General features: G+C 40.4%; 1 protein-coding gene across 1 annotated transcript in view; it reads left to right on the top strand.

Moving 5' to 3' along the window:
- DGKI (diacylglycerol kinase iota) overlaps positions 1-27,287 on the top strand; it is a 328,663-nt gene that overhangs the window by 159,481 nt on the left and 141,895 nt on the right. Inside the window, 6 exon segments of the mRNA XM_032220500.1 lie at positions 4,938-5,033; positions 6,558-6,632; positions 14,709-14,765; positions 17,104-17,169; positions 18,796-18,867; positions 21,216-21,332. Of these exon segments, the coding sequence (XP_032076391.1) occupies positions 4,938-5,033; positions 6,558-6,632; positions 14,709-14,765; positions 17,104-17,169; positions 18,796-18,867; positions 21,216-21,332 (483 nt within the window).

Below are 27,287 nucleotides of genomic sequence, written 5' to 3'. Positions count from 1 at the left end.
GCCTTGAAGCATATCCGGAGACCAATAGGCAGCCAGTGCACCTTGCGGAGGATAGGTGTTACGTGGGTGAACCGAGGTGCACCCACGATCGCTCGCGCGGCTGCATTCTGGACAAGCTGAAGTCTCCGAATGCTCTTCAAGGGCTGCCCCATGTAGAGCACGTTGCAGTAGTCCAGTCTAGAGGTCACAAGGGCACGAGTGACTGTTGTGAGGGCCTCCCGGTTCAGGTAGGGACGCAACTGGTGCACCAGGCGAACCTGGGCAAATGCTCCCCTGGTCACAGCCGACAAGTGATGTTCAAAAGTCAGCTGTGGGTCCAGGAGGACTCCCAAATTGCGAACCCTATCTGAGGGGTGTACTGTTTGACCCCCCAGCCTGAGAGATGGAAAACTTGGCCAATTTGTAGGAGGGAAACACAACAGCCACTCGGTCTTATCCGGATTGAGAACAAGCTTGTTAACCCGCATCTAGTCCCTAACAGCCTCGAGGCACTGACACATCACGTCAACTGCTTCATTGAGTTGGCACGGGGTGGACAGATACAGCTGCGTATCGTCCGCATACTGATGGTATTTTATCCCGTGCCGTCGAATGATCTCACCCAGCGGCTTCATGTAGATGTTAAATAGGAGAGGGGACAGGACCGAACCCTGCGGCACCCCATAATTGAGGGGCCTAGGGGTCGATCTCTGCCCTCCGACCAACACCGACTACAACCTGTCCGAGAGGTAAGAGGAGAACCACCGTAGGACAGTGCCCCACCTCCCGCAGTCATCGCAGAAGGATACCATGGTCGATGGTATCGAAGGCCGCTGAGAGGTCAAGGAGCACTAGGACGGAGGCATAACCTCCATCCCTGTCTCTCCAGAGATCATCCATCAATGCGACCAAAGCAGTTTCCGTGCTGTAGCCAGGCCTAAATCCCGACTGGAAGGGATCTAAATAATCGGTTTCCTCCAAGGACCGCCGGAGCTGAAAGGCCACCACTTTCTCAACAACCTTCCCCACAAAGGGGAGGTTGGAGACTGGACGATAGTTGTTTAACACGGCTGGATCCAAAGATGGCTTCTTCAGAAGGGGTCTCACCACCACCACCTTTAGAGCGGGGGGAAAGAGGCGGTAACAACTGCCTGGATCCAGCCCCGTGTCACCTCCCTGCTGTTAGCGACCAGCCAGGAGGGGCACGGGTCCAGTACACATGTGGAGGCACTTACAGCTCCCATGGCCTTGTCCACATCCTCAGGGGTAACAGCTTGAAAATCAATCCAGTGATGTCCTTTCAGATTCTCCCCTGGTGCCTCGGCTGGCTCTGCGCAATTGGAGTCCAGGTCCATCCGAAGCCGAGCTACTTTATCCGTGAGAAATTGGACGTAATCCTCAGCTCTGCCCTGCAAAGGATCGCTTGCATCCCTCCTATTTAGGAGGGAACAGGTTATCCTGAACAGGGCGGCTGGGCGTGACTCAGTGGAAGCAATCAGAGAGGCAATGTGTCTTCTTTTAGTCATCCTAATTGCCCGAAGATAGGCTCTGATGCTGGATGTTAAAAGCGCTCGGTCTGACTCGGACTTACTGGATCTGGAGCAATTTGTTATCAGATACCATTTAGTTGTGAGGCATAAAATATCTTTTGCAAGCTTAAGATTTCTGTTTGCTTTTGAAATTGTGCCATTCTGTCCAGCTAACAAACACAGCTGCTCTAGCTTGGAAGGTTAATAAAATTAAGCATATATTCACAAAAATGTTTTGTTTTTACTTTTCTCTGGTTAAAGATATACTTCAAAGGGACATCTGTATGCTTCCCTTCTTATCACTCTCTATAACCAAGCAGTGAGACCTTGTAGTGCCGAGCCAAAACAATCAGTGAAGAAAAAAAGTGATCCATTTCCAATACACAAACTCCAATACACAAACCTTCCAGCCTCTGAGTAGCAGTGTTATTATTGCAAATTTCCTTATTTCTTTTTGTTTCTTTTTTGTATTTCAAGTTAGAAAAAAGAGTCCAATTTTTAAATGGGTTAGAAAAACACCCACAGTAATGAAAGAGGAAAATTTTAGACCATAGATTACAGAGAATAATAAAAGAAAAAATAGAAGAAGAAAACTTAATCCATTCATTTTAAAAGGCATGCATAAATTCCATCCATGAAGATAGCATTTAAAAAGTAAGATAACCACTGTCCAAAACCATTCCAAATTTAATTCTGCTGCTTGATTCTTCTGTTCTCCAATTTGAATTAATTTTAAGTTTTTTATAGGCAGTCTCTTTTTAAAACCGTAAAAGTTCCTCACCAGCTGGAAACACTTTCTCTTTCCGTATCCTTCCATTTTGGAGCCGCCCTGACTTCGTCAGCCTTGGCTGGATTTTTTGTCGCTGGCTTAAAGAACTTCTCTTGCATCAATCAGGGACTTTGCGATGTCCCTGATGTCAGCAAGATGTATTCTTCCTGTTCATTGTCTCTTCGGGATGGTTTAGGTCCGATTGACCATCCAGAAGCAAAAGTATTGGCTGTGGTCTCGGAGCATCGAGACCGCACGTCCGTATCGTCGTGACATTGAATCCTCCCATCTCTCTCCATGTTTTATGTGTATGCACTTATACAACAAAAAGGGTTTTCTCATTTCACATATCTGCATCTAGATTTTTTTGTAGGCTGGGTGAAAGCTTGTATCAGAACTGCTTCATTTTTTTCTTCTTAAATTTGTTCTGAATTGTGAGCCTCAGCTTCCTAAAGCATGGGATTGATATACCAGTAAAAATCTATTAGGCAAATGTCATTTCACATTCTTTTGTACCAATAATAATGGCAGTCAATTATGGAGTGTCTACTGAACATCGTGAAAAAATTTTTTTGTGGTCGTTAAGAATCCCTAAGAGACTTGGTGGCACATCATCAACCAATCAATCAAATTTGAGAATCTGTAGCAAACAACTGATTTGTCTGAGGCTTTTGAGATGTTAATCAGGACAAGCAGAAAATATGTATTTAGATGAATTTGGGAACAATGGAGGTACCTGCATTTTGATAACTTCGTCATGAATGTGCCCCAAACGATAGATGCAATAAAATCCTTGGGATTATTGTATGTCTCCTAGATAAAGCAAGATTTTATGTGCATTTTTATTTTTCCTTCTGAGTCAGAAGCTTGGTTTCCATATCTGCTATGCTTACCATGGCAGATGGCAGATATGTAATCATGGTTTATTAAATCATCAACCAAGATGCTTAACTCTAAATCATAGTTTAGAAATGACACTGGTTGGAGTTATACAGCTCACTGTGGCTGAGTGAAATGTGGGAACCAAGGCATTCTGGTTTACTTCACGTTAGAGGTCTCGGTAAGCAGCTTTTGGAATCAGTTTAATTGTGTGATGGCTGGATGAAGTAGCTGCATAAATGTCAGAATGAGAGGCAAATATTTTTTATTTTAACAAGTTTATTTATTTATCTATTCATTCAATTTATATAGCTACCATCTCAATCACTGACTCTGTGTAGCTTTCTCTCTCTCTCTCTCTCTTTATCTATCTATATAAAAACGTGTGTGTGTGTGTGTGTGTGTGTGTGTGTGTGTGCATGTTCCAGCATAACTCTGGAACGCCTCAAGCAATTTCAACCAAACTTGGTACATAGATGACTTACTGTTTGGAAAAAAAATACTGTGGGGGTACGACACCCCTAACACCCCTTGGGGTGTGTGTTCTGTTAAGATACAGCCTGCTGTGCAGTACTGCCCTGCTGGCTTCTGCTGTACAGCGCAGTGGAACTGCCATGGTAACAGCTTAACAAGGGGGCTCCCTCTGGTAAGGGGGAAAATCCAACATTAGAAATTACGTTTGGTCCAGATATTTCCCCCCTGTAAATAAATACTTGCACAACGCCAGGTTATCAGCTAGTCAAACAATAAAAAAGGTTCAGATTCACATATGACCCTTATGCATTGAATAGACTTTTTGATACAACCTTTTACTTCATTTTAAAATACAGGATTTTTAAAAAAGAAACAGCAAAATATAGACCAGAGGTTTCTAAAGTTGACTTCAGACTTTTAGCCAATTTCTGTAAAATATCAGCATTTCCTAGTTCTTTTTCATTTGTGCAAGTCTTTTAAGCAGCATGGATTTTTATACGTTTACTTAGAAATAAGACCTATTGCATTAAATGGAACTTATTATTATGGTATTTAACATTTATTGCTACCAACCTGCCTTCCATCGAGGGCCTGTATACTGCACGAGTCAAAAAGAGGTGAAAATATCTACAGGGCCCTCACATCCTGGACATATATTGTTTCAACTTCTACCCTCAAAATGACGCTATAGGGCACTGCACACCAAGACAACTAGACACAAGGACAGTTTTTTCCTGAATGCCAACACTCTGCTAAACAACTAATCCCTACAACACTGTCAAATTATCTACTAAGACTATATTACTATTATTATTCTTTTCCTTCCTAGTATCTATCTCTTTCCTAGTACCTATTTCTTTCCACTTATGACTATAACCATGTTGCTTGTATCTTTAAATTTTATATTGTTTTGTTTCCTAGTATAATTTGATTGCTTATTAGTAACCTATGACTATCACTAAGTATTGTATCTTATGACTCTTGATGAGTGTATTCTGTTTTATTTTTCTTTATGTATTAAAGAATTCTATTCTATTCCTGGGAGGCATGGAAATATTAACATATTTTCTTTTCTTTTAAAAAAGTAATGACATATATTATTAGAATTAGCCTGATTATATTTTAATATGGGTCTTTTTTAAAACTCTTAAATCACCTTCTTAATGCTGTAGTCACATAGTCAATAAGATAATTTATTTCAATGTAAACGTGTTAAGTAATTTATGAAAGCATAGCATTAACAAGATCCAAAAAAACCCGATGCTACCAATTTGTTTGAGAAGCAATCTATGTATCTGTCCTTCCAGGAAAATGCAATAAATGGCGAACATCTCTGGCTGGAGACCAATGTATCTGGGGATCTGTGTTACCTGGGAGAGGAAGGCTGCCAAGTTAAATTCTCAGTGAGTGTCCTATTTTCAGAATTTCTTCAGTAAATCAATCCAGTATACGTACACACTGTGAACTCTCTCCATTGGAACATGGTGGAATCATGCCTGTACTATCTGATGCCTTAGAGGGAGATGGTAGAGAGGAACCTGGCTGATCCATCCAATGTCATGGGATAACCACTTGAGGTTTTCCAGCAAAGAGAACCAAAAGACATTCCGTATAATTTTTGGCTGTATTATTTTATTTCTAACTTAGAAACTACTGCTATAATCTTGGTGATATTTCTGCTATAGACATGAATAGCAGGAGTGGGCTGCTGGGGATTTGCAGGGGTTTGGGAGAACCTCTAGCTAAGATTCTGTGCAGGTCGGAGAACTCCTAAATCCCACTCCTGGCTGGCCCTGCCCACCCCACCCCTCCCCGGATTTCCCACAAGGCCCGGTTTGGGTGCAGATAAGTGCAGGGCGTGCACAGAAGCCTGGGGAGGGTGAAAAATGGGCCTACGGAAGTTGGGGAAGGCCGGAAATGCGCCTGTTGCGGCCTCCAGAGTGCCTTCAGAGTCTGGGGAGGGCAAAAACATCCCCCCGGCATGGTGCAGGAGGCCGACTAGGCCACGATCACCTAACAACAGGGCAGAGAACCCCTTGCTAACATTTTTGAACACCCCCTCCCCCCTGCTGAATAGGAATAATTTTCAGAGTTTCATTTTATTCGCTTTATAACCCAGTATGATGTAATGGTCAGATTAGAACTTGGAAGTATAGGTTCAATTCATATCACACATAGAAATTCAGTGAGTTATTTTGGGCCAGGCACTATCATTTCATACAACTAAGTTCATAGGGCAGTTGCTCTGGAGAAAAATTAGAGGAGGGAGGGAGAGAGAGAGAGAGCAAAAGAGAGAAATCATAACAAAACTTTGTGTCAGCGTTCCAAATATCATCCAAAATTAAATCAGAGTCCAAGGCATAGCTTTCCTCAAACTTCCAATTTATTAAGAGAGACATATTGGCACATCTGTGGAAAACCCGAATCTGAAAGCTTCCTGGGTTTTCCACCCAATTGAAAGTTCATCATCTTGCCCCCACACCCACCAGCCCATCACATGGTCCAATCTTCCACTGCCATGCTAGCATTTCCCCCAATCTAGTTCTGGTCAGGTACAGAGACAAAGAATGACCTTGGGCTTCTAGAAAGGAATGTTTTATTTTGACAACAACACATTCTGCTCCTTACTATTCCCCCTCCCAATTCCCCACTAATGAAACAGCATAGTAAAATAAGAGAGAGTGTGGCAGGCCAAAGATCCTAAAAGGAATATGACTGCAGGCCTGACACTTCGTTCTTTTTGTCTGGCAAGAAGAATAAAAACTGAATAAGTCACCAACAACATTTTGTTATTGACATATATATTGGCATTTTTGCATATGTATTTTGAGTATAAAATAATTAAGAATAAAGAATGTTTACATGCACCTTCTGGGACAAATGGACACTTCCCTTTGCTTTGTTTTTTTTCTCTGTTAATGTTTCAGAAATCAGCTGTCCGAAGGAAATGTGCTGCCTGCAAGATTGTGGTCCACAACGCCTGCATGGAGCAACTGGAAAAGGTAGGATGATGCCACCTGCTGGCCTAGATGTGGCAAGGAACAGACTTCAACAAAATCATTTGTTCTAGAAATCGAAACAACATCTAAAGTGAGATTTAGGTTAGAGTTGCAACCATTCTATATGCCCAGTTTCCACCCCCTCATTTACGACAGTCGCCATGGCTGTAACCTGTATTCAGTTTTACACAAAGAATCTAGTAGCACCTTTTCTGACTCACGCATTTTATTAAAAGCCATAAACGCACTTCTGTCAGATGCAAAAATGGGGGCAGGGGGTGGGTGGGAGGAGAGAGAGAGAAAAAAGTGGAGAAGATGGTTGCTTATGCGGAGGCAGGCTATATGTGAGACAAATTTCGAGAGCCTTATCCATTAGTAATTATAATGTGTTAAAAAATCCATTTTTCTATCCGCCCATGCATTTGATGAAGTGGGCAATAGCTCATAAAATCTTATGCTTTTTAAAAACAAAACATATCAGTTGAAAAGGGTGCTACCAGACCCCTCATATTTTTTTGACATAATAAACTAGAGTTCCCCAATCTTTTCGGCTTCGAGGATCAATGGTAAGAGGGGATGATTCTCCCTGAATGGTCGGCAAACGCACATGTGCACATGGCCTGGAAATGGCCTGAAAAAAGACCTGAAAATGTTCCAAAAACAGTCCAAAAACTGACTGAAAAAGAGGCGGGGGCGGGGCCAGCCAGTGGTGGGATTAGCCCCAACCGGCTGAATCCTACCTCTGCCTTTGACACGAGTGGCCAGGAGGCGGGGCTGGGTGTGATGAGTGATGTCACCCACCCAGTCACATGACCAACTGGCCACGCCTACCCACGCCTACCCACTAACCAGTTATTAAGTTATTCAGGTCCCACCACTGGCAGCGGGTATGTGTGCACATGCTTGCCTGCTGCTCATTCAAGTGGGGATGCACGCACATGCTTGCTCACTCATCTGCTGCTTCTACTTCCCAGTTCCGAATAGCTAATGGCTAATGACTGTGGTCCGGCAGTTGGGGACCCCTGCAATAGACTAATACAGTTCTTACCCTATTCATTTTTATTGAGTTCTTCTGGTTTTTTGTCAGTCTTTCAAGGTAGTTCAGACAAGATAGTCCATCCATCAGTGCCAACTCTAACTGTCATCATTCCAAATATCATCCAGAATTAAATCAGAGTCTAAGGCAGAGCTTTCCTCAAAGTTCCAATTTAATAAGAGAGACATGTTGGTACATCTGTGGGAACCCCAACCTGAAAGCTTCCCACCCAGATGAAAGTTCATGATCTTGTCCTCACACCCACAAGTCCATCACATGGTCCAATCCTCCTCTGCCACACTGGCCTTTCCACCCATCTAGTTCTGGTCAGGTGCAGAGGTGCGGAGACAAAGAATGACCTTGGCTTCTAGAAAGGAATGTTTTGTTTTGACCACAACACATTCTACAATTCTACTCCTTACTATTCCCCCTCCCAATTATCCCAGCATAGTAAAATAATAGAGAGTGTGGCAGCCAAAGATCCTAAAAGGAATATGACTGCAGGCCTGACACTAACTTTATTGTAAGATTAATTAACATAATTTTATAATACATCTCTCCTCTCTCACCTGTGCAATCCAAGAAACTAAGGAGGATACCTTCTGAGATGTTTGCCATGCTCCCATTCCTTCTGGGGGCTCAACTTCCTCTTATCTGACTGTTGCCTAGTCTGTGGCTCTTCTTCTTGTTTCCCAAGGTCACTCTTACATACCATTGCCATCTTTCTTTTGGCTGCTGTAAATGATGATATTCCCCTGCACCTCTTATTTGGTCAGAGTATAGAAAGTAATGGGCAAGGTATCAATACTCCTCACATACAAAAGCTAACTGGATGTTAATTTAATATTGGTTAAGTTAATTAACTTATACTATCTTCCACTGGCTCAAGGACAGACAACTTTATGTTGAAGAGCAGACCATATAGGCCAGGGGTGTCAAACTCGTGGTCCATGGGCCGGATGCGTCACGGGCTGTCCCTGTCCACACTTGGTTTAGCAAAGGGGGAAAAGGTTCCGATATGTCCCGTGACGACAGCCATTTTTGCGAAGGAGGCGGGGTTTCAGGAGGCCAAAAATGCTGTATTCAGTGTATAAGACACGTCCAGATTTTCACCTCTTTTTTGAGGGAAAAAGGTGCATCTTATAGTCCGAAAAATACGGTATATGTTTTGTTTTACAACGTAAATGCTAGATTTCTTTACTGTGATTATTCTATATTCATCAGCAAATATGAAAAGGATATTCTTATACATCTTCTGGTAGCAATCAACTGTAGGAGACCCAAAGGTGCTTTTTCGGGAGGCAACTGGATTTTCCTGTTTTTAATTTTGAAGACGTCTTGCTTCTCATCCAAGAAGCTTCTTCAACTTTGACAGGATAGTGGGGAATGGAAGGATTTGTATTCCTTGCAGACAGCTGGTAATCTGCATCCTTTTAGAGGGTCACTTTAGAGGGTCATTAAAAGGATGTAGATTACCAGCTGTCTGCAAGGAATATAAATCCTTTCATTCCCCACTATTCCTGTTACAGCTGAAGAGCTCTATGAGAAGTGAAACATCTTCAAAAGAAAAAAACAAGAAAGTCCAGTTGTCTCCTGAAAAAGCACCTTTGAGACAACCATGACCTGGATGACTGAGAATCTCTACATACTTTAAACTGTAGGAGAGTAACCAGATTCAATTTCCTGCAAGGAGAACAATATCCTGTGATATTTTAAAGAATAATTTAGTTTTGGGTACTTTATTGTTATTTTTTGCTTAGTGATGAACAGGTTGAGTATAATGTCACAAACTAGCCTTTTCCTGATGAAACCTCATGCCAGAAATCAGGGCCTTTTATTGTGCTGCAAACAGAGTCTGATTTTTAATTGATTTGAAAGAAAATACAAGTTTCTATTAGGTACATATAAATGTTGTATAAGCTTTGTGGAGGAGGCAAGAAGGCAGTGTTTTTTCTTTATTTACGAAAAAGTAGCAATCATCCTGGTAATTTGTACACATCACCAAGGAGCCATGTTTGATTCTATTTTGTTTTGATTACCAAAAACAAATAGATTTGTGGCACATGAAAGCGCAATGAATACATTGTGTCATAGGCTTTTATTTTCAATAGCTGATTTTGTCAGTTGCATGAAGGGATGCCTTAATTGTGAACGCTAGTCTACGTTGCAGATGTGTGTTTGTGTCATCAAAATGCATATTTTTAAAAAAATTGCTAGGTAGAGAAACTTCAAGTTCTAAAAAGCCACATTGGTTCAATTTTCTTTTGTTTTTATTTCTTTAAGCTCCCCCCCCCTTTATAAATGTATCAAATGAGTGCATGAACAGTGTGGCACCTGGGTGTCATACATTCTAATACAAATAAAACTAGTAAAGTTAATCATAATTACTACATTCAATCAACATGTATTTCTCATAATAATACATGTTTATATTAGGTTGCTATCATTGTTCAGTTGTTCCACATTTTCTTTTATTAGCAATAGCAATAGCAATAGCAGTTAGACTTATATACCGCTTCATAGGGCTTTCAGCCCTCTCTAAGTGGTTTACAGAGTCAGCATATTGCCCCCAACAACAATCCGGGTCCTCATTTTACCCACCTCGGAAGGATGGAAGGCTGAGTCAACCCTGAGCCGGTGAGATTTGAACAGCCGAACTGCAGAACTGCAGTCAGCTGAAGTAGCCTGCAGTGCTGCATTTAACCACTGCGCCATACATGCAAATGTATGCATTAATATTTCTCCTTCTCTTATTTCTATCACTTATTCTAATTTTTAATCATGTAACCCTTTATTAAAAGACTTTTTCTTTCCTATCTAACTTCTAATCATGTCACATAACTAAAAAAAAGTGATAAGCAAAGAGAGAGAGAAAGAAAAGGAGAAGCAAATCAGAATAACAACAAAAAGGATAACTCATCCATCCATCATCTCTTGTCTGCTCCAATATTTTTAATTGCTATGCTTTAAGAGGAAGAGAGGGAAAGGGGAAAGCAAATCAAAACAACGATAAAAAAAATCATGCATCCATCATCTCTTGCCCGCTTCAATACTTTAATTATGCTTTTTTTACTTGCCTTCCAAATTCAATTTTTTTTGAAGACCTTTAGCAGAAATAAGAAATATCTTCCCCTACAAATTTGTTACTGAAGGTGTCTCAAAGAATTCATCATGAACATAGTCATGAAGGACTCTAGATCAGCTATTGCCACTCAGTTAAGTGAGGTTTTAACAGTAGGTTTTCTTTTCTTCATAAACTACGTTGATCTAGATTAGTTTATGAGGAAAACTCATGGCCAGCTCATTATTTAAATCTCCCTTAAACCTATCTTGTAGTAATAAGTAATCTACTCTATTGGATACCTAGAGTTTGCAATTTTAAACAATACCATTATATTTTGGACAGCATTTTTATTGTGATATATCTAGCAAGCTATCAGAAATGAAAAGGCAACACTTAAGGCAGATTATTAAATTTAGTACTTTGATCACTGTACATTCCTGAAGTGCATAGTATTTACACTATAATGTAAGATGAATTTATAGTTAGGAGATTTGGTGATATTTTGTTGTGTGAACCACTTAGAGGTTGATATTGTGATTGGCCTACAAATAATTTTAAATAAACAATTATTAATGGGAGTGGGTTTTCTTACAAAGTCCAGGAACTCCATAGGCCTAGAACACTTAGAAATTTTATTCATTTTTTTGTCTTTATTTTTAAGGTTAACAAGTTTTATTCTAATTTTGTTTAAACCTTTATTTACTTCTTCTCTTGCAAACTGTGTAAACTGTGAGCTTCTCTGGGAGAAAGGAAATGAATACGAATAACCAATACCTGAGCAATTTCTAAATTGCAAAATAGAATCAAATCTTAAAATATTCATCCTCAAATGTGAAGGGAATTCAGAAGGAAATTAATTATATTTTCTCAGTCCTTGATTTGGTGCTCTTTGGAGGATTTGACTTTGGCTGAAAATATTTCATTACATTTCATTTAATGACATTTAGCAAGAGACTGAGTATCTGCTATCTCATTCTCCTTTTCTTCTCTCTCCCAATAACATCTAGTAATATCACATAGGTGATACAGGTGCCCCTATGTTGGAATTTTTACCTGCATTGCCATGATTTTGTAGAATGGCACGGTGGCCTAGAGATGGAGCTCTTGCCTCATAATCAGGAGGTTGTGAGTTTGATCCTAGGTAGGGGCAGAAATTTCTTTCTCTGGGTACACTGAGAATATATCTGCTGAGTATAACTCTGCGTTGGGGACAGTAAGGGCACCCAGCCAGCAAACATTCAGCTCCATTCAGTTGTCCAGACTCCACCCCGCAAGGGATTGTGGGGTTGTTAAAAGAAGGCTCAGTGGCTAAGACGCGGAGCTTGTTGATCAGAAAGGTCAGCAATTCGGCAGTTCGAATCCCCAGCGCTGTGTAATGGACTGAGCTCCTGTTACTTATCCCAGCTTCTGCCAACATAACAGTTCGAAAGCAAGTAAAAATGCAAGTAGAAAAATAGGGACCACCTTTGGTGGGAAGGGAACAGCATTTCGTGCACCTTTGATGTTCAGTCATGCTGACTACATGACCACGGAGACGTCTTCGGACAGTGCTGGATCTTCGGCTTTGAAAGGGAGATGAGCACCGCCCCCTAGAGTCAGGAACGACTAGCACATATGTGTGAGGGGAACCTTTGCCTTTACCTAAAAAAGGATGATGATTGGCAAGGTTTTGTAGGAATAACAATGTTCATTGCAAAGTATTTTGTATCAGACATGTTGCTACTGATCCATTTATATTACCCAAAGGCCATTTGACAAGCCGTAGACCTCAAATCTAATCTCAAAGGGTGTAAGTAAAAGCCAATCCATTAAAAATACAGTGAAATATTTGAAATAGAGTAGCTAACAAGAAACAAAACTAGATAGAAAAATATTCAGTTAAAAGAGGATGTACTAAAGAAAGGTAAGTTCTTCATCAGACACTGAAATCAAGTGAAAATCAGTGATAAACGTGACTTCCAGCAGAAAGCATGGAAGAGAATATCGCACAAGACCTCACTTTCTTCTCTTCAATTATTTTTTTTTATCCCAAACATAACCCTACAGCTTCTTCATTGCAGTTTTTCTTGGCCTCTGTTATTGAAAGCTAGTGGCATGATTTCTTAACACTTTGAACCATTTTGTATGTTTCACCCAATGTCATTCCAAGCTTTGCAAACTATATTTGATGTATCTCTGGTCAAAAATTGTCCATTGTCTCATGGAATAGTATATAGGTGTACTAGTGGGTGGTAACTCTTTATGTTTTTACTCATTGCAAATAAACTACCATGAGGTTTGCCAGCCAGTACATATAGATTGTGGAGGCTTTGGTACCCTTTGAGCTTGGTGGTTTTCTTGCAGACGCTTCATTAGGTGACACCATTACTGCTACTAATGAAACATCTACAAAGGGAACCACCAAGTTCAGACACCACCAAGGACCTTCCAGTCAACCTTGAGCTACAAATATTCTCTCCTATTGTTTGCCTCAAAATCCTTCAAGGGAGCATTTGAAGTTTTGTCCTCCCCCTTGTACTCTTTTATCTTAACTGTTACAGCATAGAATATTTTCTGGGGGAAATTGACATGTTGCATTTGAAAAAGGTTTGATATTTTTGGGGGAGTTGGCTATGATCCACTTCAAATAAGCTGATGTTCCTAGGTATGCGTACTGTCCATGTGTATCATCAGCATAATTGGGTAATGAAATGTGCCCTCCTGTCCGTGTCTCTGATTATCATGCCTTGAGCACATTACAAAAGAAGACACTACATTTAGGCATTCTCCACCCACCTGGGAAATCTGGCTTCACAAAGATAAGTGATTCTTCCCACGTACATGCTTGTATCCCACCCAAGAAACTGGACATGACCATGGCTGGCAAAAGCAGTGGCACTAAGCACTGGAAAAATGCCTTATTAACCAAAGATGAAGAATGTCTTTGTAGCTCCCATTATATATACTCAGCGGTGGGATTCAGCTGGTACGGACTGGTTTGGGTGAACTGGTAGTTCCAGTGATCAGATGGCCCAGCCCATCTGCCCCTGCACTAGTCTGTCCTATATTTCCTTTGTTTGAAGCCCAGGTGATAGGCGCAGCAGAGTGGATTGCCGCGCCTTAGCTGTTTTACTCACCAGGGCTGAAGAAGAAGGTACGTTTTAGAGCTGTTTTCAAACGCACTGCGTGCGTGCTCTCAGCAAACCGGTTGTTACATTGGTTTAATCTCATCACTGCATACACTTCTAGTTTGAAGTGTACCTCTGTAAGCCGTATGGAATATATATTGTATATGGAATGAGAGACACCAGAGAGAATTATGTTTCTTTCCTTAGCGTTAGTCCCCACAAAAGGCAATTTGAAATTACATTTCAATTTCTTTGGAGGAAGGATATTCTCTCTCATGGGCGTTGCAGATGGAAGTGGTAGAGGGAATAGAGTTGGTGCATTCATTTCTTTCCTCTTTTTTGTGTTCATAATATATATCCTTGCTTTAAAAATGCTTGCTGAAAAGTTCAATACATTGATACAAAACTGCATTCCATTTATCACATCAAATATGGTATAACTATTGTATGTCAATAATATTTCTTTATGCTTTTCATAAACAAGTCATTTCACATCTACGTTGATGTTTTCTGGCACAATGAGCACTTGAGTTTTGGCAATATAAATGACATAATCTTGAATTCCCTAGAAATGATCTGCAAATTACTTCGAAAATCCTGCCACTTAAATGTAGCTATCAAACCAAATGCGCCCCTCTGCTTTCTCGTTTGCATTCAATACTTTATTTTGGCTTTCTGGTTCGTTGCTTCTATTATCCCTAATACCAAATTTGAGGAAATAATAATTTGTAACATGGAGCGAAGTTTGTTTGGGGAATTATCATAGTCTGCAGCAATTTGCAGGGTTTGTTGTGGATTTTCTGCTTGATTGTTCTAGAGACAATTTGGTAATCGTGACTGCTTGGTCTCTTGGTTTGCTTCCCTCCCAACAGATTAACTTTCGGTGCAAGCCAACTTTTCGAGAAGGCAGTTCCAGATCTCCAAGAGAGGTGAGTGGCAGGAGACCGATTGTCTTTGAATGACACATGTAGCCTTACCTGAATGACACTCATCACTCAGGAGTCTGAGTGTGATGGAATGAAATAAGAAGATGGATTCCCAGGAGGGAGAGGTGCATTCCAGAGAAGTAGGAGGTATCTCAGTCTGAATATTATGCCTGCCAGTGTCAGACACAAAGGATCAGGGCCATTTCTTGAGTTTCAACACGGAAGATTTCTTCAAGCCAGAATAAGAATCCAGTCAACTAAAGTTCAATATTAAATTGTGGAGTTGGAGTTGGATTGTTTGTGGCAATGTAAGGACTCTACATGTGGTGGCTCATAGGGGACACGGTGGCTCAGTGGCTAAGAAGCTGAGCTTGTCAATCAGAAAGTCGGTAGTTCAGCAGTTTGAATCTCAAGTGTTGCTCCTGTTACTTGTCCCAGCTTCTGCCAACCTAGCAGTTCGAAAGCATGTAAAAAATGCAAGTAGAGAAATTGGGACCACTTTGGTGGGAAGGTGAGAACATTCTGTGAACCTTCGGTGTTTAGTCATGCAGGCCACATGACCACGGAGACGTCTTTGGATAGTGCTGGCTTTTCGGCTTAGAAACGGAGATGATTACCGCCCCCTAGATCTGGAAACGACAAGCACGCAAGAGCAGGGAAACTTTACCTTTAAGGACTCTAAGCTGATGACATGTTTAACTCTGCCCCCCCCCCAGCTCTGCCTGATCTTCTCCTACAGATAGAAAAAGGGCAAAGACAGCACCACCCTAATAGTTTACACAATATATTGTAGATGCAGAGAGTAGAGTTCTCAGTCTGCAAGCTTTTGCCTATAAGTGTGAGAACAATACAAAATCACATGTCATTTGTCATTTTGGGCCTGACACTGAGTATTTAATAGAGTTATGCAAAATGGTTTTTACCTTGATAAAGTGCTCTTAACTATGGAAGTGAAATGGGTTTTCTCACTAAGACAAAAAAGAGACACATTGACCTCAACCCATACAATTTTATGCATTGTGAAATGCAGAATAAAGCTTTATTCAATAATCATATTAGGGGCGTTGTGTGATTATAGGCATTATAGAAGTCTTTTTGGCGCTAATAACTGGGAAGGACTGAAAACTACACTATATTGCCAAAAGTATTCGCTCACCTGCCTTTACTCGCATATGAACTTACTGTAAGTGACAGCCCATTCCTAATCCATAGGGTTCAATATGACGTCGGTCCACCCTTTGCAGCTATAACAGCTTCAACTTTTCTGGGAAGGCTGTCCACAAGGTTCAGGAGTGTGTTTATGGGAATTTTTGACCATTCTTCCAGGGCATTTGTGAGGTCACACACTGATGTTGGACGAGTTTACGTGGCCTACCACTTCGTGGCTGAGTTGCTGTCGTTCCCAAACACTTCCACGTTCTTATAATACAGCTGACAGTTGACTGTGGAATATTTAGGAGCAAGGAACTTTAACGACTGGATTTGTTGCACAGGTGGCATCCTATCACAGTTCCACACTGGAGTTCACTGAGCTCCTGAGAGCGACCCATTCTTTCACAAATGTTTGTAAAAACAGTACTTGATTTTCTACACCTGTGGCCATGGAAGTGATTGGAACACCTGATTCTGATTATTTGGATGGGTGAGCGAATACTTTTGGCAATATAGTGTAAATATTTCTCAGAAATAATTAGAATGGATCTGTATGGGAGTTCTAATCTCAGACATCTAAAAGACATCAAATTCCAAAAGGTTAAAATAGGAAGTCCTATGGCCTAGACCTGCGATGGCGAACCAATGGCACGCTTGCCAGAGATGGCACACAAAGCCCTCTTCATGTGAAGACCAACTGGCCAGCATGCATGTGTGCATCGGAACCCAAAAGAGAGCACCTGGCTGGTGCACATGTGCACTAGACCAGCTGTCCAGGGCGTATGCTTGCGACGGGAGCTGGAAGAGCAGCTGGCTGCCGCACACATGCGCAGTGGCCAGCTGCTCTTTTCCAGGTTCTGGTGTGCTCCAGTTTCGGCACTCAGTGCCGAAAAGGTTAACCATCGCTGGCCCAGACCTAAGTCTAAAAATTACAATGGCTTTTAGAGATATTACAATTGGAAGATTCCAGGTTTTAACCACTTCTTTTCAGCATCATGGCAAGTTTCTACTATAAAAGATCTTCCCATGTGCTTCAGAACATCTTATTATGCATACTTACCTTTGCCAATGAGAGGTAATGTCTTTACTCACTTATAGGTGAGTTGATGAAGGTTGTATAGAGTTGGGATTGGGTTGGAGTGTATTTTAAATTAATTCTATTCCTTGGTTGTGTTTCCCTGTACTACAGAATTTTGTTCGACATCACTGGGTTCACAGAAGGCGACAAGAAGGGAAATGTAAACAATGTGGAAAGGTAGAAATAATGCCATCAAAATCTGTTAAAAAAGAATTATAAGTTCTAGTCTTTAGGTGTCTCTCCTTCTAACAGCAAAATTGGCCTCTTTAAAGGTTTTTCTGTTTTCCTTTTTCTGTTTGGTTTCCTGCTTAGATATTAAAATTGGAGGCTGTACTCTAGATTTTAATGACTTCAGATTGTTTTTGCCATTCCTTTTCTGTCTAACAAATTTTGAAGGGTATTCCTCTGACTGCCAAATACTTACCCACCTTTGTGATAGTTATGATCAGGGCTGCAAAAAATCAGATGACCAGCAGGTGACAGCAAAGTTAGAATCAATATTTTTTCAGTGCTTCTTTACTGCTATCTAGTGGCTGTTCAAATGTTTGCAACTCAGATATATCAGCCTTATCACAGATCATTGATACTGTTTGACACAGTCAAGAATGTTATCGGTTAAAGATGTGGAAATCTATGTAACTTCTTAATCTCTGACAGTATCCGAGTAATCTGCTATTCAAAAACATCAAGTTCTGGGACTTTTAAAAAACTGCTTCCATGTAAACTCATATTTAATGTTCTTTGTTCCTCCAATTCTCAATTTAACAAATCTGAAAAAAGAAGAAGCAATTTGTCAGACCTGCAGAAAAGAATAACAGCTCTATTATCTCTGAGCAGTATCTTTTATTTCTCACATCATTCATTCCTCTGAAGTCATTTTTAAAAATTATTACTTTTGTAATAAACTAGATGATTTCACCATCTTTTTCTTACTCTAAAAAAGCCCAAATCTCTGATCCTCAACATGTACCAATTATATAGTTGCTGCAGTTTCTGAAATGTGTTCACTGAATTCCCCAAAACCAAACTGTGTTAATGTGAATTAGCAGAAGATAATAAATTGTGTTATACAGGAGGGATAACTGCTAGGAGCTATAACTGAAGGTTCAAAATCATTAACTTCATGCATGAAGTCCAAGGTTAAAAAGAACAACACACCATTACTAATTGCTGTAGCATGGCCAGTATCACAAGTATCTAATTTGATCATTTATCAGAAATCCTAAATCAATGGAGGAGATGCTTTTAATGGAGGAGATGCTTTTAACATATTATAAACAGTGTGCAACCATGATTGTTGTATGCTACCCAGAGTTGCTCTTGGTGTGATGTGCAACCATATAATTCTGATAAAAATACCCACTTTACACTAAGGTTTCAGGTTCTATCTTAGTATTCTAGTTTCCGTACCCCACTTCTTCTGATTTAATGTTTCTAATTGGGATACTTTCCTTGATTTATAGTACCATGGCAGTGGCACTAAGTAAATCAAAAGTAGGCACTCCAGTTTGAGAATTTCTTGTTTTTGATTTCTTGGGCATTTGTTTCTGCCAAGGGAAATGAATGGAGCTATTTGAATTAGATATAAATTTTTGCTACTTTGTTACTTACAAAGTGGAAGCATGAAAAAAAACAACAACCACACAGACCTGAATAAAATGGTCCATTGTTTTTTTTATAGAAGAATTTAATTGCATGTCCATTGTGCAATTTCATACTATTCTGTTTATATTCACTCAGAGTTGCCTTGAAAAAAATATGTGACATGTTAATTGGTGATGCAACAAACTCTTGTTATTTCAGGGATTTCAACAAAAATTCTCCTTTCACAGTAAAGAGATTGTGGCTATCAGCTGTTCATGGTGCAAACAAGCGGTAAGTCATTTTCTCAAAGTGATGCTGCAGATTTTAGCCGATGGGTAGAGTCCATTATACTTTTTATTCCCCATTTCCTTCCTCTTATAGAAATATAGAAAACTGGTGGCAGAAAAAGACCTACTCTTCCCATTGAGTCTACCAGTTGAGTCTTCTATTTTTTATTTTTAAAAAGCCAGATACGGGACATTTGTTTATCCCAAGCATGTACCCCTGATGGAAGTTGGTTCCAAGCTTTCATTATTCTTTCTTTGAAGTAATACTTTGGTACTTCCCTCCTGTCAGTTTGAGGCTATGCCCCATGATCTTGATATTTGCTTAATATTGAAAATAACTGCCTACTAAATCCTTATTTACACCCTTAATATATTTTAAGATTTCAGTCACATTCTCCACTTTCCCTCCTGTCCTCTAACCTATGCAAAGCATATTCAGTTCCTTAATCTCTCCTGATATTGTTTTGTCCTTCACACCTTGCACCATTTGTGTTGCCCATCTCTGGACTTGCTCAATCTTAATAAAACCTTTTTTTTTTCAACATGAGGTCTTCAGAACTGAACACAGTATTCTAGATGGGATCTGAGTAAAATGCTATATAAAAGTCAATTGCTCCTGGGGAGGAAAGCTATCACAAATCTAGACAGCATATTAAAAAGCAGAGGCATCACCCTGCCAACAAAAGTGTGTATAGTGAAGGCTATGGTTTTCCCAGTTGCAATGTATGGACCATAAGAAAAGCTGAGCACCAAAGAATTGAGGCCTTTGAACTATGGTGCTGGAGAAGATTCCCACGAGTCCCTTGGACTGCACTGCAATCAAATCGGTCAGTCCTAGAGGAGATCAATCCTGACTGTTCTTTAGAAGGCCAGATCCTGAAGATGAAACTCAAATACTTTGGCCACCTAATGAGAAGGAAGGACTCACTGGAGAAGAGTCTAATGCTGAGGAAGATTGAGGACAAAAGAAGGGGGTCAACAGAGAATGAGGTGGTTGGATGGAGTCACCGAATCAGTAGGTGTGAGCTTAAATGGAAACCAGAGGATGGTGGAGGACAAGAAGGCATGGAGGCATGGGGTTGTGCTGGGTGGGACATGACTTCACAACTAGCAACAACAAGAAAATGCTATATAGTAGGATTAGGATCTCCTTTTTCCTGCTGATGATTCCTCTAATAATGCATCCCAGAATTTTGTTTTCCTTCACAACTGCCTGACCACACTATTTACTCATTTTGCAGTCATCTGTTATGAGCACACCTACATTCTTTCCTTCTCTTTTTATAACACTGGGGACCCAATACTGTAATCTGACAGAGGAATCTCCCCCCCCCCAAAAAACACATGATCTTACATTTAGAAATGTTGAATTGCAGTTTCCACATTTATGATCAATTTTCCAGCAATGCCAAATCTTTTTCTGTGTTACGAGTGATCCCAAGAGAATCAATTCTGTCACACACCATAGTGTCAACTGCATTATGTGTTTATTAGGTGTATAAAGAGGAATTGAGTTATTGAATTAGGAGCCCATCATTCACCCCAAAACATGATTGGCTATGCACTTGTTAGGGGAATATAAAAAGAGAAAGTGGCTATCTTATGGTTAGGAAAATTGTGCCAATTGCAGTCTGGGCTGAAAGAATGCAAAGCAACATAATTCATATCATATTCATGTGTATGAATTTCACATCTCCTTCTTTTCATAAGGAATCCTCTGTGCTCTCAATATAAAACATGCTCTGTGTGGACAGAACAGTTTGGTAACAGATTAACAGAGTTGGAAGAGACCTTGTAAGTCATTTAATCCAAAAAACCCCAAGCAGGAGACTCTACACCATTTCTGACAAATGGCAGTCCAATCTCTTCTTGGAAGCCTCCAGGGATGAAGCTCCCACAAGTTCCGAAGGCAATTGGCTATTCCATTGGCTATCACTGTCAGAACATTTCTCCTCATTTCTAGGTTGAATCTCTCCCTGATCAATTTCCATCCATTATTCCTTGTCTGGCCTTCAGGAGCTTTGGAAAAATAGCTTGACCCCCTTCTCTCTGTGGCAACCCCTCCAATATTGGACCACTGTTATCATGTCTCCCCCAGTCCTTCTCTTCACTAGACTAGCCATGCCCAATTCCTGTAACTGTTGAATATGTTTTACTCTCCAGTCCCCTAATCATCCTGGTTGCTCTTCTTTTTAAAGATATGCATACCTGAAATGCTGCGAGACAAGGGAAAAGGAAGATTGGAATATGTCTCTTTCCTAATGCTGATGTCTTTGCCCCCCCCCACTTCTCTCCTTTGCCCTTCTCCATACTTTTCATTTCACAGAGGCCTCTGCTTTTCTTCCTCTCTAGTTTCACAACAAAGTCACCTGCTTCCTGCTGCAGCACATTGAGGAGCCTTGTTCCCTAGGAGCTCATGCTGCTGTTATTGTTCCCCCCACCTGGATCATTAAGGTGAAGAAGCCTCAGGTAACAGCATGCTTCTGCTTGTTCTGACAGTGCGGATTGGTTCACTTGGCTGAAGACTGCTGGTATTCCTGTGGGGAAAAACATGCTATCTTGCCTTTGGCTACCCTCATATAATACCCCTAATTGCTATAAGACATTATCTTCCCTTTCCAGATAGTTTTTTAAAACTTTATTTTATGTACCGTATTTTTTGGAGCATAAGACGCACCTATTTCCCTCAAAAAAGAAGGTGAAAATCTGGGTGTGTCTTATACACTGAATACAGCATTTATGACCTCCCGAAACCCCGCCCCCTTTGCAAAAATGGCCATACATAGCCTTTAGGAGACCCCCAGAGTGCTCCTGGGGGCTGAGGAAGGCAAAAATGAGCAAAAAATTGGCTATTTTTCCTCATTTTTGTCCCCCCAACCCCCAGGAGCAATCTATAAGCCTCCTAAAGGGCCCGTTTGCATGAATTTTGGGGAGGTGTGCAGAGTGCAAAAACCTTCTTTTAAAAAATGTGCCTCTTCAAAATCTTGGGGCGTCTTATACTCTGAAAAATACAGTAACTATCTTAAACCTGGGGGAGTAAAATGTTAGACCTTGGGGATTGGGGCCAAAAGCAGCCATTTCTTCATTCCAAGGGAGTAGCTTAAATATACATGTGACATTAACAGGATTGTTAAACGGTCATCTTAAGAATCTGGAGAAATTTTTTCCGGTTAAGATCTCAAATGAAAACTACTTTCCAGGTTCAGTTTTTGAGCAGTGGGTTCAGCCATAAGCAAAAGCAGCAGGCATGATCAGACCCCACAGGAAACATGGTCGAAGTCAAATGAGCAGGCTTTTCAAACTGTACAGTTTGGAAAGTGGCCATATTTCATGTAAAGCTAGTTCAGATTTTCCAGCTGATTCTTGGGCCTGCCTTAATGAGTTAGTTGCCCAACTCCAGTTTGTCCCTCTATAAGACTCTGGATTCAGTCTGTGGTCTTCTGGATGGACCATTATTTTTCTCCAAGCTGAAGAATTTGGCTCATAAAACATTGTGTCCGAAGTCACAGTCTCATCTACTGCCTTGGAACTTGGGACCTTTTTTTAAAACCAGGGTTTCCAATTAATATGCTTGCAACCTATAGAGCAGTTATTATTTTTTTACTGGTAGGATTGGCATTTTTGAGTTTGAGCAGGTATTTTAAACTAAATTATTTTAGGAAAAATATATATATAGTGGAGCAAAACAACAGCCATTCATAGTTTTTGACAGATTATATCATACAATAGACCTTTGGGCTAACATATCTACTTTTGTTTTATTTTTTATTTATATTTTTTTGATTTTGAGGCGTTTTATTTATCTTTTGGTTGCCGCCGCTGCCCCCCAAAAGTGGGAAGGAAGGTAGAGAAAGAGATAAGGAAGGAAGGAAGATAAGAAAGAGAAAGGAAGGAAGGAAGGTAGAGAAAGAGAAAGAAGGAAGACAGAGAAAGCGATAAGGAAGGAAGACAAAGAGAAAGGAAGGAAGGATGGAAGGAAGAAGATGGAAGGAAGGGATGAAGGAAGACAGAGAAAGAGATAGGGAGGGGAAGGGAAGGAAGGAGGGAGGGAAGACAGAGAAAAATAAGGAAGGGAAGGGAAAGAAGGAAGGAAGACAAAGGAAGAGTTATCTACTTCTGTTTTAAACATCTATTGGTATATAATGAAAACAATATTCCAAGTTGACTTTAGGGGAAGTTTTTGTTTTCTTTTTTTTTAAAAAGGGCCCTTTGCTCTGGAAATAACGATGTCTTCCCTTGGAATTGCTGTACTGTGAAAAATTCTTTCCCTTTTCACAGCAAATGATTCTTTGGTGATTTGAAATACTTTGAGTTCTCTCCATTATGAAGAGATGGAATATATGGAGTGGAGAAAAGTGTTCATGTGTTCAGAGAAATTATGATAGGGAGTGCTGCCTGGATTCCAGACTTTCTATTAAATGCATGGATGAATCCGGAGAATTGAGCCCTGAGGTGTAGTTGGGTAACTCCTTCAGAAGGCAGACACAAATAAACTCTTCACTGGAATATATAATTTTTGGATTTTGGATTTGCAAGAGAATCCAAAGTAAAAACAACAATAATAACAAACAAACATAGAGTAACCCAAGAAAGAATTCTAGAGTAACCCAAAGAAGAAGAAGAATTTCTTTGTGTTTGAACTGGAATGAGTGTGATGGATTATTTGAAATGTTCCTTAATGAGGAGTAATATGACTATTGAAAGTTTTATTAGGAGGGGAATTTGGCTTCACAGCAGGGGTTAAATCCAGCAGGTTCTGACAGGTTCTGGAGAACCGGTAGCGGAAATTTTGAATAGTTCGGTGAACTGGTAGTGGAAATTTTGAGTAGTTTGGTGAACCGGTAGCGGAAATTTTGAGTAGTTCGGTGAACCGGTAGCGGAAATTTTGAGTATTCAGAGAACCAGCAAATGCTACCTCAGAGTGGAGTGGGAAATATAGAATTTGCAATATCCTTCCCCTGGGATGCCCATCAAGCCACACCAAACCCACCAAGCCACACCCACAGAACTGGTAGTAAAAAAAATTGAATTTCACCACTGTTATAAAGAGTCCTGTGCTGAAATGTACTTTTGGTTGCTCAGAGATTCTCTTCCCTTGCAAAAGAAGTATTGATTTTTTTAAAACCTTATTTTAAGGACAAATGAACATATCTCATGTGGTTGAGCTTATTTTAATACCTGGAGATGGCAGAAGGTGCTAAAGCTGTGGTTATTTTTGTAACACATCTCTCCATGATTTTGAAGCCTGCCTGGCTGCCCACACAACTGAAAGGCTCATGGGAAGTCTTCTTGCATGCTGCCTTCCTTTGTGTTTTAATGAAACATGGGATGCCAAAGAGGATGTGTCATCCTAAGGAGCCGATTCTAAAAAGGAAGACTAGCACTTGGTCACCTTCTAACTGAAGAAGGCAATGTAGTCTACCCATGAAAGCATCATTCTCATTTGAAAGATTTTGCCAATATCTTTTTATCAATTTAGATAAGGTGGGAAAAAAATCAGGAATAGTGGGGTTTTTTTTTACCCTGTATGGAATTGTTATAAACAATTCAAGTGATATGCAGAGAAATGCGGGCTAATAGACCAAAGTAGTTGCGTATGCCAGAGGCATTCATTTTATGATTAAAAGGGGAAACGTGACTCTTTATAGATAACACGGCTGTATTTATCATTAGATGTAAAAGAATAACTTTAACAATATTCCTCAGCCACATAGCTTTCATGGAATTATAATGTTGAAGGTGGTCATTTAGGTTATTGTCAATCCCTATACAGTGCAGAAATATAATTAAAGCATTCCCAAGAGATGGTTATTAAGAAATTGCTTGAAGAAATCCAGTGAAGCAAATCCTGCATGTCTTCTCTGGATAATTGAATCCACTGTCAAATTACTTGTACTTTCTGGAAGTTTCTTCTAACATTCACTTGTTTCTTCCTGTAAATTAAATCCATTATTCTATGTCATGCAGTCTGAGGACAGGCCTTGACCTTAGTTTCAAAAATTTGATATGGACAGGGGTGGAATTCTACTGGTTCAGACCGGTTTGGGTGAACTGGTAGCTCCGACTATCAGCTGGGAACGAACCAGTTTGCTCTGACGAGCAAGTGGGCCCGCCTGCCTGCCCCTGTGCTTTACTTACCTATATCTTCTCAGCTGATTTGTGTGCTGCTTTGCCATGCCTCAGCTGTTTTCTTCCACAGCAGTAATGGGGAAGGTAGATTTTCTCCAAACTGTCCACATGACGCAATGATAACTGAACCTGTTATTAAACTGGCAGGATCCCACCACTGGATGTGGGACATCATATCTCCCCTCAGTCATTAAGTCATAAAGGTACTCAGTTCCTTCAATCTTTTCTCATAAACCTGAAATTTTCAGTTTCTTTTAATCCTTAAAGTATTTCTAACGTTTGCAAAAGCAAACTCTTGAGTTATCCATCTATTGGGATAATTTGCATTGTTCCTTTGTGGTATATACAGAAGCACTTGAACTGGAATGAGTGTGATGGATTATTTGAAATGTTCCTTAATGAGGAGTAATATGACTATTGAAAGTTTTATTAGGAGGCGAATTTGGCTTCACAGCAGGGGTGAAATCCAGCAGGTTCTGTCACTTTTCTTTAATTTTCATTATATTTTCAAGGAATTTCAACATGGAGAAAATGGCTTTGTGATTTTGCAACATTATCCAAGGGAAACACACAGCTTTCATTCTGGAATGTTCAGGGACTCCGCATTGAGTGGTACAGAATGAAATGACAATACTTTATGCGGACACAGAGAGAAAGGATTTGCTCATAAAGACACCAAACAGATCCCAGATAATTAAAACAAAGATTAAAGTTTTCATTACCCTTATTTTTTTTAGTTATTACTTTAAAAACTAGGGACAAATAAAGATAAATGCTAAGTGTAATCCAGTCAGCACAACATTGGGAGAATGTGTCTAGTAAGGCTTAAGTGACCAACAATGAGGTTTTCTTTGAAGTTGTTCATACTTATATAGGATATTTTATAAATCATGACTTTGTTAGATAATTCTTGCCTAGAAACATTTGTCTGACAGCCATTGCCGACATTATAAGTCAGCAGATATGGATTATTCGACTGAGTTTTTGAACAGGTATTTGGTGTTTCTTAAGCCAACCTTTTTGATGCATTTTTTTTTGCAAAATACAAGTGCAGAATTCATTGCTATACTCTTTTACTGTACAGGTGATGCTTGTTTAACAACCACTTGGCCACTGACCATTCAGACTTGCAACAAGTGAATGAGTGATGGTTATGAACTGTTCTTAAAGTTCTGATCAATGCAGTCCTCTATCATCACATGATCATGATTTGTGACCCTCCCTGTCAGCTTCACACAAGTAGACTCAATGGGGAAGCCAGCAGGATCTCGCAATCACTTGAAGTGCTTGTCTAATTACTCATGTGGTTCTTGGCTAATAATGGTCATTGGCAGTGGTGGGATTCAAATAATTTAACAACCGGTTTGCCCAGGGCAGGTTGGCTGTCATGGAAGTTGTGACCCATTCCTGTCCCCCAGCTCTGCTGCCCATGCAGGATGAGCGTCTCATGATGACCAACTGGGTGAACCGGTTGTTAAATACACCCTCCCTCTGCTATCAAAGTCAAAGTGGATCCTGGGCACTGCTCTGCAATGGAGAAATGGGAAACAGAGGTGGCACGAGGGAAGGAGGAGATGCAGGGAGTAGAAAGAAGGAAAGCGGCCTTCTAATTCTCTCATGTTGGAGGGAATTGCCCATTTCTCCATTGTAGCACAGCACCCAGGATCCACTTTGATAGCAGAGGCAGGGAAATTTAACAACCAGTTCTCATGAACCGGTGTGAACCGGCTGAATCCCACCACTGGTCATTGGGGCTGTCAGAATTGCTCCTGCTAAATGGCCCAGTAATACGATGCCATACTTTATGACTGCATTACTTGGGAACAGAAAGTCTGATTCCAATTATTGTTGTAAATTGAGGACTACCTGTACATTTAGAATCAATAGTCTGTGAATCAACTCTAAAAATGATTTTTGCATTATCTCTAGAAAGTCATCTGTGGTATTACACATCAACTAATATGAGGCAGGAGGACATACCTAACCTAGTAATAGTTAATTATCCTACTGGTTAATGCCACTGGTTTAAATAGAAGTAGGAACCCCTCCCACCAGAGCATATCTAGCTTTATCTTGTTCTCCTTAACCTTTTTATATAGGTGGTCTCCACATCAGGAGGCGAACCTGATTGGGCGGGAGACTGGAGCCCCGGAAGGAAAACGGGCGTCTCCTACATGAAATGGGAGGGTTGGCAGGTACAGCATGTGCTCTTATGTGAGTCTATGGGAGCATCTAGTTTTCTTCTCCCTCACAGCATTGGAAGTCTCCAGTTCTGAAAGTACCAGTCTGGTCTTA

Source organism: Thamnophis elegans, chromosome 7, assembly GCF_009769535.1.
Source record: "Thamnophis elegans isolate rThaEle1 chromosome 7, rThaEle1.pri, whole genome shotgun sequence".
NCBI lineage: Eukaryota > Metazoa > Chordata > Lepidosauria > Squamata > Colubridae > Thamnophis > Thamnophis elegans.
The sequence above is the reverse complement of the archived record's forward strand: the minus strand, read 5'-3'. Positions and strand labels throughout refer to the sequence as shown.